General features: G+C 43.8%; 1 protein-coding gene across 4 annotated transcripts in view; it reads right to left on the bottom strand.

The window, feature by feature from the left end:
* The window catches only part of DYSF (dysferlin), a 731,032-nt gene that overhangs the window by 278,600 nt on the left and 432,464 nt on the right, over window positions 1-19,968 (bottom strand). For all 4 annotated transcript variants that reach the window (XM_029594483.1, XM_029594497.1, XM_029594488.1 and 1 more), the window contains exon 30: window positions 1,400-1,487. In XM_029594483.1, coding sequence (XP_029450343.1) covers window positions 1,400-1,487 — 88 coding nt within the window. The remainder of the gene's footprint in view (window positions 1-1,399; window positions 1,488-19,968) is intronic.

Raw genomic sequence — 19,968 nt, 5'->3', positions numbered from 1 at the left:
GAGCCGGGAACACGAGATAGGAACTTCTGGAGGTCCGCAGCGGAGAGTGACCCGAGGGGCGCAGCAAGATAAGCTCTGGTGTGGTGATGTAGGCCAACCCGCAGAACGGGGAAGCCCGGGTGAATCTCTGCAGTAGTGACGAAAGCAACCCCGGGGTGCGGGGCTGCGCACGATGCAATCTCTGGCAGAGAAACGAGAGCACTACCCTGAGGAGCGGGGGTGCCGAGTAGAGTCACTGAAATAGAACTGAAACGCTGCCTCGAGGAGCGAGGGAGCGCAGGCACAGTCTCTGTGTAGTCCGTAGGCGCTACCCGAGGAGCAGGGAAGCGCAGGTACAGTCTCAGTTGTAGAACGTAGGCACTGACCCGAGGAGCGGGGAAGTGCGGGTCCAGACTCCAAGTGGGAGGTGGTTCCAAGGGGCGACTCTGGGGAGCAGGGAGGCCGGTAGGCAGGAGCTCTGGAAGGCGCAGGGCTAGCCCGAGGAGTGGGGGAAGCCAGGAGACGGAGTCTCAGACAAGAGCGCAGCAGGGCCCCCGTGGAGCAGGTACCCTAGCAGACTCCAGAGGCATGTAGAACCGATACAGGAACCACGGGTCTGAGAAGCCAGGAGCAGGTATCAGTAGCGAAGGAACTCTTTGCCAAGTCAGCTAGCAGGGGGCGAAGATGGTGCTTAAAAATCCCGGCCTGGTGATGTCATCAGTCGGGGACGCCCTTGAAGGTCCCGCCCTTGGGTCTTCAAAGGAGAGGCTGATGGTGCGCACACGTGCCTAGGAAGGCCCGGAGCCGGCGTGGGTGGTGGCAGTGGCGACCCGGACGCCATGAGAAGTCCTGGGAACCCGTAGGTATGCGGCAGTAGTGGCTAACCTCAGCCACGAGTAGGCCCGGAGATGAGAGCAGAGCAGTACATGAAGTGCGTTGCATCAGTGCAGCTGACTGCATAACACCCTTAGTATGGATGCCAATGTATACGCACCAAGTTACTTCCTGTCCCAACCCTGCTTGGCACTGTTATGGTACAGGAAGATAATAAGGATTGTAATAAATACCCCCCTGAAACCCCTCTTGCAAGGATGCATAGAAATGCGCACACAATCAAGTTGTGCGCAAACTTTTATAGATACTGGCCATCATTTGATTTCCAAAAAAATCAATTTATGTGCATAAACTGGGTTTTATGTGCATAAAATCCTTTTGAAAATCAACCTCTAAAAGAGGAGCTCTAGCTGTGTAAGCCCAAGTAGCAAACATGAGGTCAGGAATGAAATCCTTAGGCCTATCCTAGTGTCTCATGGTCACTGCTGCAAATAAATAAATAAATAATTTGATTGATAAAAAGTGAAAGTTAGTGTGGAGTAAACGTAATCTAAAATAAAGTAAATTTGCAAGCCTGTGTACTCACAGTCAAATATACAGGAAATAGTGGGCCTATTCACGCCAAATGTGGAGACTGATTTCCCATCATCACTCTTGTCATCTGTCACTCCACCCTGAAACATAAAATGAATAAATCATCAGCATCTAGATAGAAATTCAAACTAACTGGTACTCTAATTCAGAAAGCAGAAGGGGAGTTCTGTATGTTAGCCTGCCAAAAGGAAAACCAAATAGTTGAGTAAAGGTGGAATTTATGCTAGCTAACTATTTTTTCATTAGAGAAGTTGTACATGTTGACATTGTAGATTAGCTTTTAAAACCCCATCTGAAGAGAGACCTACATGGTATCAGTATCTCAGTTACATCATTAGATAATTCTTATGTTGGTCCAATAAAAAGGTTTCACAGCTGGCACAGAATACAATCTTCCACAGATTAAATATGGCTACTAGAACTCTGTACTGCATTTCATTAGAAACAAGAAATATCTATTTTTTAATACAAAAATGTTGGTTAACTAAGCAAAAGTATTACCTTCACCCAATTACCTTGTTGGTTTTCTTTTTAATATATTCTATGATGGGTCTTAAAGGGGTATAGAGAACTAGCACCTTTCAAGTGGGATAGACAAAATATAGCTTTTCCATAGCATGGGTGCTCCTATGCCTAGTACATGATAAGGCAACATACATTGCCTCTATAAGCTGAAAGTCATACATGTGTGATGAAGAACATATCCTCCAAGAAGTAGGCCTGGCACTGTGAAATATGGCAGATCTAGAGGCATAAGGCTATAAATTCTAGTAAGTGTTAGCAATATAACAGCAATCTAATTTGATAGAAGAATGCCATGTGTCAATTGCAGTCAACTGTTTGACAAGCAAAAGAATCCAACTAAGACAATAGTTGGCAAACTGTCCAGTTAGTAGGCATTGCTAGATGAAATATTTCTAGGGGCCTTCTGCATCTACCAGCCTCCAATGTAATGATGGAATGTGAAATATAACAGAATTCAGATCTTGGCAAACAGAAGGTTAGTGCAAATAATACTAAGGGGTCAATATTCAGTAAGTTGGTATGTAGGAAAGTTTAGTGCATAAAGTTATGAATGTGACTTAATCTGAATATTCAGTAGAACATATGCGCACAAGTCTGCCTCTGAATATTTCCAGGTAAACTTATAAACATAGCTTATCCAGCTAACTTTAAGACAGCTGTTTTTCTGACCAGACTTACATGCATAGATTTATAAATATTAGTGCTGGGCACATAAAGTTTAACTATGACCCGGGAAAGCCTCCAGCCCCACCTCTTTATCAGGGTCATTCATCAAAATGCGTTATGCTATAATGCTATAATGCTTGGATTATGAACAATAACACATGGCACAAAGAGGGGCAGGATCAAGGAGGAGTTTGGAAGGATTTAGTTAAATGAGGGGCAATACTGCACTGTGTGATAGCATAATGCATGCTATCACATGGTTTTAACACTGGAAATGATAACACCTTTTTTCCTGGTGTTAAGACTGTCTGATGTGCCCATAATGCAATTTATGATACATTTTTTAAATTGCATTTTGGCCATTTCTGAGTGTGAGAGAGAGAGATAGCGAGCATGCCTATCTACAAGGCCCTCATAGTAGTATAGTATTGAAGTATTTATATCTCTATAGGAGGGCCATCTAATAGGTCAGGGTGAGGTTTTGGTGGTGGTTTAGGGTTCAGGGGCCAGTTTCGCATGTAGAGTGAGTTGTACGAACAGCACAATACACCTTGGCAAAGATTTGACATCATTTGGAGTGAGGAAAGTCTCACAAAGATGAAATTTTTTACTATGTTATCTCACCCTAGCTTAATGGTACCCTGTTATAGAGTCACTACTATGAGGGCCTTGTAGATAGGTTCTTTCTTTCTCTCTCTCTCTCTCTCTCCTTAGCACAAGATGTGAAAAATAGGGATTATCGCAGGGTGTGCTAAGTTTACTGCACCACGCACTACTACTGATGCGAAGCAGTAAGTTACCGCATGGTGCAGTAATTCTAAAATTTCCCTAAACACACCCCTTTTTCTTAACACGGGCATTTATCAATACGTTATTAACACATTTTTATGAATCTAGGGGTATGTTAGTAAATTTTGTACACACGAGTTATGGGCACAAAGTGTACCCACTAAGCAGAGGGAAGGGCACAGAATTTCGACCCCATAGATTTGTCGCGATAACTCCCAAACAGGCCGATACAGTACAGTGCACTCCTGTGGAATGCACTGTTAACCCGTGTTTGGACACGCGTTTTTGACACGCTAGCTTTACCTCTTAGTCAGTAAGGGGTAATAGTGCGTCGAAAACGCATGGCCAACACCCCCCGAAACTAATAGCGCCCGCAACATGCAAATGCATGTTGATGGCCCTATTAGTTATTCTCACGCGATTCAGTAAGTAAAATGTGCAGCCAAGCCGCACATTTTACTTTCAGAAATTAGCGCTTACCCAAAGGTAGGCGTTAATTTCTGCTGGCACCAGGAAAGTGTACAGAAAAGCAGTAAAAACTGCTTTTCTGTACACCCTCCGACTTAATATCATGGCGATATTAAGGTCCCAAAAGTAAAAAAATAATTAAAAATAAAAAAAATTTAAAATCAGCCCGCGGTTCGCGGGTTGAAAACCGGACGCTCAATTTTGCCGGCGTCCGGTTTCCAAACCCGTGGCTGTCAGCGGGTTTGAGAACCGACGCCGGCAAAATTGAGCGTCGGCTGTCAAATTCGCTGACAGCTGCTGTTCCTGTCAAAAAAGAGGCGCTAGGGACGCGCTAGTGTCCCTAGCGCCTCTTTTTACCGCGGGTCCTCATTTGAATACTAAATCGTGTGCACAGGAGAGACTTTTACTGTATCGGCGTGAAAGATAGCCAGACAACTGTTTTTGAATATCTACTTCTAACAGCCCAGGTCAGGGCAGTGGGATAGCAGGCAGACCCATATTGTCATCAAGCTACTACTACAACATTGCTATGTGGAATGCTAGATGTCTTATGATAAATGGAGAACTTTCAAATCTTCCTCATTAGGACTTGCTTCCATTTTTTTAAAGGACACCTTGGACCTAATAGTCTCTCTCATGGCATCATTTAAGAACATAAGAACATAAGAAATTGCCATGCTGGGTCAGACCAAGGGTCCATCAAGCCCAGCATCCTGTTTCCAACAGAGGCCAAAACCAGGCCACAAGAACCTGGCAATTACCCAAACACTAAGAAGGTCCCATGCTACTGATGCAATTAATAGCAGTGGCTATTCCCTGAGTAAAATTGATTAATAGCCATTAATTTAGACATGCTTGTAAGTTGTCTGATCTACTTTTTTAAATTTGTGGAATAAATTTTATTTGGGCAACCATAAAAATGTTTTTAAACAATCTCCAAGCCTCACACAGACATTTAGAGATTAATATTCAGTAACCCGACAAGCACAAATATAGAGCCTGATTTACTAAGGCCTTTTCCCCATTCTGTGTCTACGGAGGAAACAAATTTAGTAAATCAGATAAAGTTATCTGGCTATATTTAGGACAGCATTTTCCATGACCTGACTTATCTGGCTAAGTATATCTGGTTGGTTCTAAATACTGATGCTAACTAGATAAGTTTCAGTCACACCCCAGAACATCCTCCACTCTGCCTCTTTTTTCAGGCTAAATTGTAGCCAAATAATGACGTACCCAGATCAAATTTTGCCAGTTAGAGGCAAGAATTTCAAATCTCAAGGTTTGTCCTAAAAGTTAGTCAGACAAATCCTCTGGAATATAGATCTCCTTGTCCTTAGAACTACTCCTTTCAGTTTTCTTCTAAATTCATCCTTTTATCAGCCTCTCTTTTTAAAGTTTAAAGCTACTGTGATAGTTATGTTTTTCCTTTTTTCCCTCCAGTAACTATGATAAATTTGATTGTGTTATGAGCACAATTGCCAATCAGCTCTACCACTGTTACCCCTTAAACCAGGTCCTTTGTTCTACTGAGAACCAGATATAAAGTAACTTCTTCTCTCATTAGGTCCAGACTAGTTACTCCAAAGACAGTCATTTATGGCATTTATAAACTTCACCTCCAAAGCATGCCCTGAGAAGATAGTCACCCAATCAATATAATAGAAATCTCTTCATTATTACTGTTTTTCCAACTTTTGTTGCTTGACTAATCTCTGTTATCCTAAAAACATCAGAAATTCCTTACTGGTCAGATCAAGGGTCCATCAATCCTAGAGTCCTGTCTCCAACACGTTTATACCGCTAACAAGCTTCATTAGATATAAATAGGAGGATATGACTGATGAAACAAAAATGAGATTGCCCACGATTTAGCCATAATGACTTTGCATATGAAAACCCAGTTACTGAACGCTTTTAATTGGCCCTGTTGAGTGTTTAAAGTAAAAGCCTGCTCAAATAAAAAATGTCTGTAACTTCTTTTTTAAAAACTGACTACAGGGCAAGATACACAATTACTCTGGCAGTGAATTCCAGAATAAAGGATTAGCAACAGAGAGAGCAATGTCGCATGTCTCTGTAAGACGAGCAGATCGTGGAAAGGGTATCTCAAGACAAGTTCGCACAACGGTTTGTAGATACGTAATATGGAAGTGGCCCAAAAAGATGAACTTTTTAAAAGTTTATGGATTAGCACGGCCATTAGTTTTAGAAGTTTATGGATTATAAATGGCCACTTTGTCAAACACCTTCTGAAAATCCAAATGCAGAGATTACAGGACATTAAGGAGGGTTTTGCGTTAGGGTTTACTGTGCAATAAATGCCTTAATGCACAGATAGTGCGTGATATTTAAAATATCACACTTCACCTTCCCCCTGACAAATATTGCACAATGCAGGTATTAGAATGAACTGATTTGCATTCAAATGCTTGCAAATGGGCAAATCAGCTCATTAATATGGTTATAAACTAATGTGGGTTGCCATGAAGTCCACAAGCCACATTATTTAATGGAATGTTAGCTACAGAGGTTTACTTAACTTTCTCCAGGAGCATCGGGATGCTAACGCACAGCCCAATCTTCCCAGGAATTTTATTGAAGGGTCCGAGTGGCCCACATATTGGGAGAGAGGGTAGTGGGTGACTTTTCCTATTCAAAAGGGGTAAGGTTTGGGTGGGGACATAAGACAAAAATTTTTTTATTTTTTATGAACAGTAACAAGAAGAGACACAACTAGAATGGACTTAGAAAAAGAAGAGATGGTATTAACTTATTACAAAAGATAGCTGAAAGAGTGATTCAAAAGATTTATATTTTTGCTTTATTGAATATGCTAAGACATTTTATAGAGTCAACTATAGCAAGCTGGTACAAGTGATTGTTTTATGCACAAAGATGGGCTTTTAGAAAATTACCCCAAGGGTTGTACCCGTAAAAAGTATGTGATTTTATATGCACTTTTATGAATACTTGATAGGGGTGTTCCTGAGTGTGGAGTTGGGGAGGGGAAACCACTATTCATATATATGGGTGAATTTTCATATATACCCGCGGGCGTACATGTGCGCAAGCTACCTGGCGTGCACATATGTACACCTGATTTTATAACATGCGTGCACAGGCGCATGCATGTTATAAAAATCGGGGGTTGGCGCGCGCAAGGGGGTGCACAATTGTGCTCTCTGTGCGCGCCGACGCCCATGGGCTTCTCCTGTTCCCTACCCCCTAGCCTGACCTTCCCACCCCTTCCCCAAGCCTTTCGGCCCCCTAACCTAACCCCCCCCCCCCCCCAAATTGTTATTTTACCTTTTGCGCCTGCCTGGAGGCAGGCGAAGGTTGCGCGCGCCGGCAGCCTCCAACATAGCAGCAAATGGCCACTGTCCTGGAGGCCTCTGGCCCACCCCCCACCCCACCCCTTTTGTAAAGCCCCGCGACTTAAGACGCGTCCCGGGGCTTTATGTGCGTGGCCGGGCCTTTATAAAATAGGCCCGGCGCGTGTAGGGCTTTGAAAATCTGGCCCATACTTTTGATTTTTGGAAGTATGTGCTTAAATATATGCATACACATTTTGCTCTGGCTCCCAAGCAGGTGTAAATGTGTTTTCGTATGCCGCACAGAGGTACACATGCACCCACTAATTTTCAAAGCAGACTTATATACTTAAACCTGCTTTGAAAATTAGGACTGAAGTTTGTGTACTTTCTACATGTGCTGTTATAAAATTACCCTCAATGTGTAGAGTTATTACGCAATATATGTAACGGGTCGCTGCTCATTCCTTGTTCTGGACTGCTGACCGATAGCCCGAAACAACCAAGCAGTCAGATAAATTCACAGAAAGAGTGTGTTTTACTCATTTTTTGGGTCTGTTACTTCAAGATGGTATCACAGTTCCTTCCTTCAGACAGCAGGATGGAATGCATATACCACGGACACTAATGTGCAGACAGGTATAAAGCTCTATATAATAGAGATGTGAATCGGAACCGGAATCGGTTCTGATTCCGGTTCCGATTCACATCGTGTTTTTTTTTTCGTCCGGCCCGATCGCGGTTTTGTTTATTGGCTGCGCCTGAGCCGAAAAACAAAAAACCCACCCTGACCTTTTAAAACAAATCCCTTAGCTTCCCCCACCCTCCCGACCCCCCCAAAAAAATTTACAGGTATCTGATGGTCCAGTGGGGTCCCGGGAGCGATCTCCTGCTCCCGGGCCGTCGACTGCCACTAATAAAAATGGCGCCGATGGCCTTTGCCCTTACCATGTGACAGGGTATCCGTGCCATTGGCTGGCCCCTGTCACATGGTAGGAGCACTGGATGGCCTGCGCCATTTTTAAAGATGGCGCCGGCCACCAGTGCTCCCTCCATGTGACAGGGGCCGGTCAGGAGGGTGGGGGAAGCTAAGGGATTAGTTTTAAAGGGTCGGGGTGGGTTTAGCGGTTATTTTTGTGTGCTGTTTTTCCCGCCCTCCCCCAAAATGATAAGAGAACCCCCACGAACAATTTTGGGGGAGCCCCCGATTTCTGACAATTTTGAAAATATCGTACAATATTTTCGATCGTCCGAAGCCCAATTCACATCCCTACTATACAACATCCTATAACTCTCTTTAAGACTGTACCCTGCCACTCCCTAAACCAAACCCAAGTTGTTGGCTCTCCAGGCTGCTTTCAAGACTCTGCCCATCTAGAGTGGTAGCTCTAGGCTTCCAGTCTGTTACCAACTAGCTGTCTTGGCTTGCTCCACCAAGGGCAGAGAAGAAGTACTGTGCCTGGGCAGGAGCTACCTCGAAGAGGCTAGACGCTCTGAAGCAGGTGATCTCCTGCCTGAAGTAGCTGCCATTCCCCAGGCGCTTGAGCATTTGGATGCAGGTGGCCACCAGAGCTTACCAAACAGGAAGCAGGAATGAAACAGGAACCAAAAACAGAGCAAGAACTATGCCAAACTGTGGTTTCCCATCGTGAACTCCGCCAAGGCTGCTGGATCAGCAAAAGGTGTCCCAAATTGAAAACACCTCAATTTGGGACACACCCAATTCTGGCCTGTTGCACTAACTCTGCTTTATTTGATAGTTCCTATATCATCGTTGATGAACCAGAGACCCACTGTGGTTCCACTGCAGGATCCCTTGACCTTAAATACTCAAAGCTGTGAGTTAAATTCTGCTGCTTCTGACACTAGCTCTTGTTTCTCTGGCTGTTCTGCCTCATTGGGAGAATATTGCGCCTTGCAAGTTCTCTCCGGCAGCTCCTTGACCTTCTGTTCATTAGTTATCATGCTCTAGTTTATTTATTTATTTTGATTTATATTCCACAAATTCCATAGTTCACAGCAGATTAAACTTATAGATATCCCTAATATAAAAGAATAAAACATAAACAAATTACATTGCACCTGTCAGACACAATCTTAGTGCATTAAATTAATAGAAATAAAATAAAAAACAACTAAAAACACATAAAAACAAAACCCCACTAAAATGTCATCAGCCTTATTATCAAGCTCTGTGGAAAAACTCCCTTACATGTCTAAACAGAAGACAACATCTGCGTGAATGCTTCCTTGAAAAAGAACGTTTTTAATACTTTAAGGGGCGGATTTTCAAAGGGTTATGCGCGTATATTAAGCGAGTAATCCCAAAAACCCGCTTCTGCGCGTGCCGAGCCTATTTTGCATAGGCTCAGCGATGTGCACAAGCCCCGGGACTCACGGACGCCCGATTTTATAACATCTGGCTGCGAACGCATGTTATAAAATCGGGTGTAGATTTGTGCGCGCCGGGTTGCGAGCACAAATCTATGCCCGTGCCTAGATACTAAAATCTGGCCCTAATTGTTTTTCTTAGTACCTTTTCTTCTTTCTAAAATCGTGTCCTAATTGTCCATACTTGTCTCCATGGCTCCTGCCCCCTTAGAATTACATTATCCTACAACGTTGCTTTCTCTCTTTCATTCTCCTTTCTGCAGCACCCTTTTCTTCTCTGGTAGGCTAACTATACCCTATTCTCCAGTTTCCAAAGAGCTGGGCACAGGCCTAACTCTGTTATGCATTACAATCCCCTATGGTCTCTTTTTCAATGCCATATTCTTTCCACAATATTTTTCATGCTGTTGACAGTCTGTCTTTTGTGGGTCTCTGGAATGCATTATGCCACTCATTGTGCAGAACCTTGGTTCCATCACAACATGAAATCAAGAATTTATACAGGAATCAAAAAGCTTCAATCAGAACACAGGAAGTACAAAGAATGAAGAAATAAAGAGGCACACAACAAATGAAAGTGCTTCTGGTTTCTTAGAGAGAGGACAATTTTAAAAGCCATTTCCACAGGTAAAGCAGTGCTTTATCCCCGGATATGGGCTTTTATAAAATTGCTGGCCCAATATGTGGGTAAAAATACACATGTACAGCCTGTATGCACCTATTTTTACCTGCACCAGTTAGGCATTCCTGGGGTCAGGGCAGGGAGGGATTCTGAGCTAAGTGCATGTCGCCAAGAAAACTACCTGCACATATTAAAAGGTATAAATGCATGTGGATTGTTTCCCCATGGTAATTTTCACAATGGAAAATTACCTCCTAAATGTTTACTTAGATTTGTGCTCTAAATCCAAGATGATGTTATTTTGCTCGATACTACTCTGCTCATGTGCGCATTTTAGAATACACCAGCCAGGGGACAGGAGGCTTTCTAGAGGGATGTAGAGTATGCTTTTTGACTGAAGAGGAGTAAAAGCCGGATACAAAGATGATGAACTTCAAGTGCCTTAGTTTCTCTCCGTCACTCCTCCAAGCCTGAATCACTGTTCCTTCTTGATGTCAGGAAAGAAACTCTTTTCCAAAAGTGGGCAGGACGGTAGTAGCAAAAATGTCTTTCCTTTCAAGAAAAAGGGGAAAACCTTCTCCAAAACAGTTCTTACTCTCTAAGACACTACAATCCTCACTTTAGTTGAATGCAGGGCAAAATAGCACCCTAGTCCAGTCCTCTCAGGCAGGGGATTTTGTCCTCCTGAGCAGGGAAAAGGTCAAAAAGGAAAACCAACTTAAAAGACACATTATCTTCTTCTCTTCTCTTTCCACAGGAAAGTCCTTCTTCTTGGTCTGTGAAGGTCCTGGCAAGCAAGGCAAAGTCTTAGGCCTCTGGAACAGGCTGTGGGGCCTGAATTTGGGGAACCAACAAAAAATTTCCACTCCTTCCATAACCAAAAGCTACAACCAACCACACATTGCACATGCTGAACTCAGTTTATATAGGGGGAGCTTGATCAATCACAGCACTTAAGGCAGGGAAAAGTCTTAGGGATGGGCAAAAAAAGCAAAAACGTCTCCTTAGAGGTAGATAATAGGAAAATTGTTACTAAGGGAACGTAGTACCCCTTACATTGATGCAACCCCTGTTTTGGCTGGCTGCTATATGCCACAGGGCCATAAAAGTATTTGTGCTACTGGGAATGGATCACATAGGCTAGCTCTTGCAAAAGTCTCTTTCCCCAGGGCCAGAATCCTTTGTTGCTGGGAGGTAAAACATCTTTCTTCTGGTCTCAGAGTGACAGGGGTGCCCTTTTTAACTCTCTACCTTCAAAGAGGTATAACTCTTCTCTGCTGTGAGTGCTGAAGGTGCCAAAAATGCACAAGAGACTCTGTTCGAGTGTCCAAAAGTAGATTTACTGAGGGTGAATCAGCTGAGAAAATGGCACCATTCAAAACAGTCCTTAGCCCCACAGCTGGTCTTTCCAGTTTACAGTCTTTCCTATATTTGTGCATGGATTAAATGAGGTTCCCAAGGGGACAGGGTATCCTTGTGTGAGCAGGAAAAACCCCTCAAAGCTGGCAGATTTGGATAACACAGACTCCACATAGAGAGTCCCAAATTCCTTTCTCCCCAGGGTGAATAATCCAAATAGATGTCCTCAGTAGGTCTCAGTTTGGTCTTACAGTTCTCCAATGTTTCACATAAAAGGGGATCCACCTGGAACATCTCGATCTTGATGTTCCTCTTAGGGCAGAAAGGAGGCAGCAAAATATTTCCTCCCTGTTCTTCTCACCAAAATGACTTCTCCCAAAAAACAGATCAGAAAACACCAGAAGGTCTCTGTTGCAGGTCACCACCATTCCTCCTTCCTCCAGGAGGTTACAGAGGGGCAGGTCTTTCCTATCTTAGGTCCCCAGGGAGAGGGTTCCCCATGCCCTCTCCCCAAGCAACACCCAGAGTACTGTAAGCTTCTTACAAAGGAAATTAAAAATCCCCCATACAACCCGGAGAACCACACAGCAGCCACAGTCAGGACTGCAGAGGCATTTTCCTCAACCTTATTCAGGAGCTATAGGAGATCGGTATTTGAATCTAGGGGTAAGCCAAAATCTAAATAAATGCAGAAACTCCCAACTCCTCCTCTAAGTTCAGAACCAAAACTGCATTCAGCAGAGAGGGGCTTTTATTACCTACCGGGGAGATGGCTATCCCAGCAGCCTCAAAGGGAAGGACTGTACACAAATGGCACTTTCCCACAATGTCCCTAGCTAAAGGAGTTTCCAGGGCAAAATTAGTAATGAAGCTCAGTGACTGATTATACTGATAATCCTACAGTTGTTCTCATTTGGGATCAAGAGAATGATCCAAAAGTGTTGCATAAATATCCAGGTAATCAGCTTATTGATATGACATTTTGTACAGGAAAATGCTCAGTGCCAGCAGAAGACCTGTAATGCTTTCTTGATTCAACATAACCCTTCAGGACACAAGACTGGAAGTAATTAATTTCTGTTCACTAGTAATGTGTAAGAAGTGACTTGTATTGAAGATTTTCTGTACTTATTATGTTTGAATGATCTGGCTGACGATTGTGGGCTTGTTTGAAATTTGTGATCCTATGCTTTCATTATGAAAATAAAGTTACTTCTTGGGACCCTTAAGCTTGTGTGTAGACTGGTTCTTGCAGATGACCATGGGATCACAGATTTTCCCACCAGTAGGGCTTGAAATATATGCATTCCCTCTAGACACAAGAATCCACAAGAATCCACCTTATACCACTAGGAAGAACAAGAGCTACATAACAACGGCATTGGGGTTGTTGTTCTGTTGGGAAATGGTAATGAGGCAAAGGATGAGCAAGTATGCATGGAAGCAGCAAGCATGGCAGTATGGGAAATTCAGCAGGCAAATAATCGGAGAAGGGCTTTGGGAACATACACTAGATGCCATGGTAGGAATGGTCACCACACAACCAATCAGTATGCAAGGAGTCAGAGAAGAGCACCCTCCAAGCTCATGGAAAGAAAAATGTTTTGGCATTTTAGTGACGGGATGGATGGTAGATAGTATGTGTGCTGAGAAGGAAGTTGTTCAGGGTGCAGACATTGGTGCTTATGAAATGAATTTTATCATGTGCATTAAGGACCTATTGTGTACACTAAAAATTGTGGGGTAGATATTCAAAGTTAGCTGTTTTTCTGAGTTAGCTGGACAGACATATGCGGTCAACTTAGACGTGATGGTTAAACCGCTGAATATATGCATAAATATTCACACTTAGCCACTTAAATTATGCAGCTAAAACTGAATATCACTAGTTAGCTGCATAAGTTATATAGCTAAGTAGCTCCACCCCAATCCGCCCATCACACTCCCACAACATATGCATCCAAAAGGTTAACCATATAAGAGACTTATGCAGCTAAGCAGTACTACTGAACGTAAGCGCATATTCAGTGGTCTGCCTCTTAGCCACATAAATTACACTTATGTGGCTAAATAGTGCTGAATGCACTTTGAATATTGACCTCTATATGCTTATGCAAAAAGACCTTAATATGCATGTTAATGAGGTCCAGAAAGAGCAATTGCATGCTAAAATTAGCATAGCACATGTATATGAACAACATATACAAATGAAGGCTTAACTTGTGCAAAGTAAATGTATGTTCACCCTCCTTGCTATTTACTGAGTATTCAGTAATGGCACGCTATTTAATACCTACCTCAGACCAAGTGATAATTTATTAATATGCATGCTATTGATAGGGCTCAGCTAACTGCAATCAGAGGGCCTGAAAAATGTGGCCCATGGACAGGAGATGACACTGTAAAACTGTACCCACAGACCTCTGGGGATGAATATGTTTGACCACACTTCTCTTTGCCCCAAAGAAAAAACAGCCAACACATATTTTTGAGGGAATTCTTATATTCCTACATATACAAATCCATACCACAAATATGTCTTCCCAAACAAAACAGTTACACATCACAGAAGCTATTCAAGCTTCACTCCACATTTCTGCTGTTCATGGTTAAGCCTCAGAATGCCTTCTGTCCTCATTGGACTGACCAAACATAGTAAGGACAGCAACAATCCTGATAAGCTTGCCAATATCTTAGAAACTGACCATTCACACACCAGTATGAAACCTCTGTACCTTTTATACTGTAAGGTGTACAGCAATGTTTGAAGCGCCTCTGTGATATGTAACTTTTGTTTGCAAAGATATATTCGTGATGTGAAATGAGTATGTATGTAAGAATTCCCTGTGTTTAGTTTTAGCAAAGAAAAGAATAGTCAAATATATTCATCCTTAAGGGCCTACAGATACAGTTTTACAGTGTCATCTCATTTTTCAGGCCCTCTGTTTACAGCTAGCAGTACCCTCTCAATAGCATGCATATTAGCAAGTTATCACCTGTTTCAAGGCAACTATTAAATAATGCGGCATTAGTGAGCACTTGGAAAATAGCATGAAGCATGAGCATACCATGTTATTATTTATTATATCATATGATATTCCTTCATTTGCATGTACGGACATGCTAATTTTAGCAGGCTCACACTAACAACTTTCCAGACCACTTTAACAGGCATGTGAATGCCTTATTACTTTGCATATTTTTAGTGTGGACAAGAGCGCTTTAACATGCACATTAAATTTTAACAAACAGTCCCCAATGTGTTGGAAACCAGGAAAACTCCCATTCATGAATCTGAGCTGAGTTCCCCTCTATATGTTCAAAAGACTAGTGGTACTGTACAAGGCAATCAACCTTCTTATATTGAGAGAATGATTTATGGCAAGAAGAAAAAGAGATGACCTAATAAAGGTAATAGGGTTATACAGTCTGTGCACAATGATTGCTGAATACAGATAACTATTAAAGATGTAGTTTCATTTGAAACAACAGTCTATATCAATTCAGGCTGGGTTGGTTTTTTTTTTAATAAATCGACATTATAAATCACAACATTTCTTTTGTTTTTAGTGTGTACTATTTCTGAATATCACACATTATTTGCAAATAGATGCACTATTCAGAAATAGTTTGCACTATTTGCCAAAGCAAACTAAAAACAAAAAAGCCCTCAATGAAATGGAATTCAAACAAGAACTGCCCCCCATCTACAAACATGACCTTTTTTGGCCTGCCCACTCCTAATAACTATTCACCTCTACACTGGATATACAAATGACCCCTAGTTAAGACATTAAGATATGTACTGTTGAGTAGCACTGAGAACTTTACAGCAACGGGAGGTTCAAGGGAGATGCGAGTTAAAGGGTGAGGTGCAGGTGGGTTCCTTCCCCCAAAGGGGAACACTGGGGAGGAGCCTGAGGAATTTTTTTTGAAGTTGTTGTGTTAAGAGGAGTTCTGCAGTGAGCCCATGAAGAGTTCAGGGCTAGAGAGTGGACGCCCTATTGATTTGCTAGAGGAGCAGAGGTGGTTCTCGTCAGTATGGACTGAGAGCCAACTTTTGAAGCCCATAGACTGAGATACAAACAAAGGAGAAGATTTTCCCATTTCTTCAATGGGGCCTCGAGGAATAAGGGGCCTTGGCAGAAGCCGGAGAGGGAGAAATTTCTTTGACACTGTGCCCAAGCATTGAGCAAATAACTGTGAGTACTTTACTGGAGAATTTTTGTGAAGTGTCTGAAAAGCTGCTTTTTGATTTGAATATTTTGGACTGTGCTGATTTTGCCTCTCTTTCATTATTTTTTTCTGGACTCTAAATCTTTGTGGACTTCCACTACATTCTTTTCTCTTCTGATTCGAAACAAATATTTTGGATAGACTGAAAGAAAATTAGGTCTTACCTTTGATAATTTTCATTCCTGTAGTACTAAGGATCAGTCCAGACTCCTGGGTTTTGCCTCCGCACCAGCAGATAGAGACAGAGCAAGATTTGACTGGCTCTGCCATATATACCAGGGTGCCACCCACAGTCTGCCAGTATTACGCAATGTCAAAGCAGAATGACTCCCCAAAACAAACTAACTATATACAGGAATCGCAACCTGAAAATGGATCACTGACCCCAACAATAAACCAGACCTGTAAAAGAGGGTACAAACAGAAGAAAATCGCAGATCAGAGGAAACAAATGCAGAAGCAGCGGACTCTGCCTAACCTTTTAGACGCCGCCTCTCAAACGCCATGCCGCTAGACAAAAGTGATCTACCTGATCGAAATAAATGGGTCCTTGGTGAAGAAGATTCGGAAGGAACGGAAATTGCAGAGGACCCTCCACTGCAAAATCGATTAGATCCGCAAACCACGGCCGACGGGGCCACTCGGGAGCCATCAGGATCACATCCGCCGGATGGTTCTCTATTCGATGAAGCATCTTGCTGATAAGGGGCCAAGGTAGGAAAACATACAGCAGAACTGTCGTCGGCCATGACAGCGCTAGAGCATCCATGCCCTCTGCCCCTGTGTCCCTGCGACGTGCAAAGAAGCGCGGAGCCTTGGCATTCTTGAAGGTCGCCATCAGATCCATGCATGGTGTGCCCCATCTGTCACAGATGAGTTGAAAAGCCCTGTTTGCCAGTTCCCACTCTCCGGGGCTGAGATGATTTTGACTTAGAAAATCCGCGTGTACATTGTCGACCCCTGCTATGTGGGACGCAGCTATGCCGGCTAGGTGCTGTTCCGCCCAATGGATCTGCCTCGAAAAGGCTGCGACCAGGCTTGCTGTCGGCCCGCAGTAGGGCGAAAGGAAGAAGTACTCGTACGAGCTGGACGAGATTTTCGATTCCCTCGAAATCGGGACTGAGCTGAAAAGGTTCCTCTGGAGCACACCCTGTCCTCAGGGAGGCGATGAACCTTATTCTCACCCATGGACTGAATCATGTCTTCCAGTTCCTTTCCAAATAGAAGCTTGCCCTTAAAGGGTAAAGACCCCAACCGGGATTTGGAGGCCCCATCCGCAGACCAGTTCCTTAACCACAACAATCGTCGTGCCGAGACTGCTGAGACCATGGAACGAGCCGAAGTCCGCAGGAGATCATAAAGGGCATCGGCACTATAAGCAACCACTGCCTCGAGGCGGCCAACCTGCCTAGCTTCGTCCTCAGAAAGGCCTTCGTTGGCTAGCAATTGTTGCACCCAACAAAGCCCTGCCCTCAGGCAAAATTGCTACACATCGCCGCCCAGACCCCTAGGGCGGAGACCTCAAAGATCTTCCTAAGCTGTACTTCCAGCTTCCGATCCTGTAGGTCCTTAAGAGCTGTGGTCCCCCGTGACCGGAATAGTAGTCTTTTTTTGTCACCGCAGAAACCTCTACATCTACTTTCGGGACTTGAAACACTTCCAAAGCATCTTCGGGCAGAGGTTAAAGTTTATCCATAGCCTTTGTGACCTTTAACCCCAAATCAGGGGTATCCCATTTGCGAAAGAGCAGGTCCATAGCCGAAAAATGGAAAGGCTGTAGGAGGACCACTCAGGCCCAACAATACTGGGTACATCGAGCCCAAGCGAGACTCTTCAGGAGGCGCAGCAATCCCTAATTCCTCCAGAATGGCAGGAATGAGGGGTCCCAGCTCATCTCTACGGAACAGACAGACCACCTTAGGGTCATCGCCCTCTGTGACATGACTCCGCCGTGTAGCCCCCTGTGGTTGGTTGCTGTCTCCTTCTACCCCCCTCGGGGGCTGGGTCAGCCCATCTGGATCTTCCAGATCTGAAGACTCCGAAGCTGAGTCCGAATCCTCCCTGGGTGGTATGGACCACAACGGACGCGTTGGCTTTGCAGACCGCCCTTGATCCACTGACTGGTGCTGCCTCTTGCCTGTAGAAAGCGGCCCGTCAAAGCCCCCGGGCTTAGAAGCATGCCTCTTAGAGGCCTTGTGCACCTTAAAGGTCCTATGCATAGCCAGGATAAATTCTGAAGAAAAAGAACAGGAACCCTCTGAATCCGTTCCTGTATTGTCATCTTGCCCCCCCCCCCCCCCCCGCAGCTCCTGCAGGTGAAACAGGCCATGGAGCTGGCTGCTAAGGGGAGGGGGGGCAGGGAATTCCCTTCCCCCTCCACGAGGGGAAATGTGAAGTAAGCAGCTCCTAAGATGGCAGCTTTTCCTGCAAGCAACAGCCTAGAAACGAAAGCAGGCCGCTTCCCAATCACGATCGCCACCGATCTCCACCACACGACCCCCCCCCCCTCCCCGACGGGTCCCGACGTCCCTTCGCCTCCAGGGATGCAAGCTGAGCACAGCCCATCCCGCGAGAGGCGCGTGCGCCCTGATCCGCAAGCCAAGCAAAACAGACCGCGTGGCATTAGGGAGCCAGGCCAACAAAAAACTAAGAAGAAAAAACACAAACTGAGTCTAATGAGAAGCGAAGGGGGGAGAGGGAGACGCAAATGAACAACCGCCGTGGCAGAAAAGTTAACAGAGAGACACGCTACTATTTTTTATTTACTTATTTCCAACCTGCTCCACTGTCCTCAGACAGGTCCTGAAGCGGTCTGGCTGGGGTGAGTGATCTGGGCTCCCCGGTATCACCCCAAGCAAGCTAGGGCGCTCGACCCTTAGCCACAGCTGCCTGCAGAACCAGGGGGGATAGTCCCCTCAGGATCTGCCAACCCCCTGGGAGGCTAAGACCATCAGTCGGTTGTTCTCTCTCACTGCTCCATGGAATTACTTTTTTTTTTTCTTAAATAACTTAATTAATCTAACCAAACAAACTATCTGAGTCTACCCTGATTTCCCCTTTTTTTTTTTTTTTTTTTTTAAAGAATCAGCCCAGACTGTGAGTAATGCATCTGGACCATCTGCTGGAGACAGAGTAATTCTGGCAGACTGTGGGTGGCACCCTGGTATATATGGCAGAGCCAGTCAAATCTTGCTCTGTCTCCATCCACTGGTGCGGAGGCAAAACCCAGGAGTCTAGACTGATCCGGTACGTACAGGGAATGTTTCTTTGGTGCGTAAAACCCCTTGGGCCTTAGAGCCTATGCCATCCCCACTGGATGAATCCTGATCTGGATCAGCAGTCTGGTTTTTCTCATCCTGTCGCACCTGAAGGAGATGCCATGTGAAGGGGAGTTAAAGTAACATAGGGTAACATGGATCTGAACTGAGTCCTGAGGATTTTCCAGTGACACAAAATGAAAAAAAGATCTTGTTGCAATCTTCTGCAGATAATGGCATGCCACTGCTGGAATTCTGAAGGAAATTAGTATTAGCTTGATTGACTGATAGAACGCTATAGACAAACACTGTCACATACCTAATATATTTAACAAAACCATACCAAATTGGCTAGTTTTTAAAAAAATAATCTTATATCATGTCACAGTAAGTTTATTTAATTTAAAATATGCTCAGGGAGGAAAAAAGAAGATAACTTCCTGACTAGCGTATATGTGATATTCAAATAATGCTCAGTTACAGATGTTTCTAAAAGATGCAATGATACTTGATATACCCAAAATGTACTTTCCAGAGTCTGAACTCCATAGTCCCATCAAATGTCAGAAAGTAGGTGGTCTGTAGAATTTTGCCTTGTTTTTCCTCCATGGAAACTGTGTAAACACCATCACTCCGAGGCCTATACAATAAGACCTTAACATGCGCATTAAGATGGTCCCCTAATACTTCAATATGCATGCATTAAAATTAGACTATTCCCAAATGTAAAGGAGAGAGCACTACATGCAACTGAGGCTTTAACATACGTGAGAAAACCATGGTTCTGCACAAGGAGAAGCAGCTTGCAAAAACAGAACAAATAGGCTGCCAGAAACATAAAGAACACTGGGAAAAGAATGAACATAAGACCGTAATTTAATTTGCAAATTTATATTCTGCATTTTGTGACTTATACTCGAACGAAGCAGATTAC

The sequence above is a fragment of the Rhinatrema bivittatum genome, chromosome 1, assembly GCF_901001135.1.
Source record: "Rhinatrema bivittatum chromosome 1, aRhiBiv1.1, whole genome shotgun sequence".
Lineage (NCBI taxonomy): Eukaryota > Metazoa > Chordata > Amphibia > Gymnophiona > Rhinatrematidae > Rhinatrema > Rhinatrema bivittatum.
The sequence above is the reverse complement of the archived record's forward strand: the minus strand, read 5'-3'. Positions and strand labels throughout refer to the sequence as shown.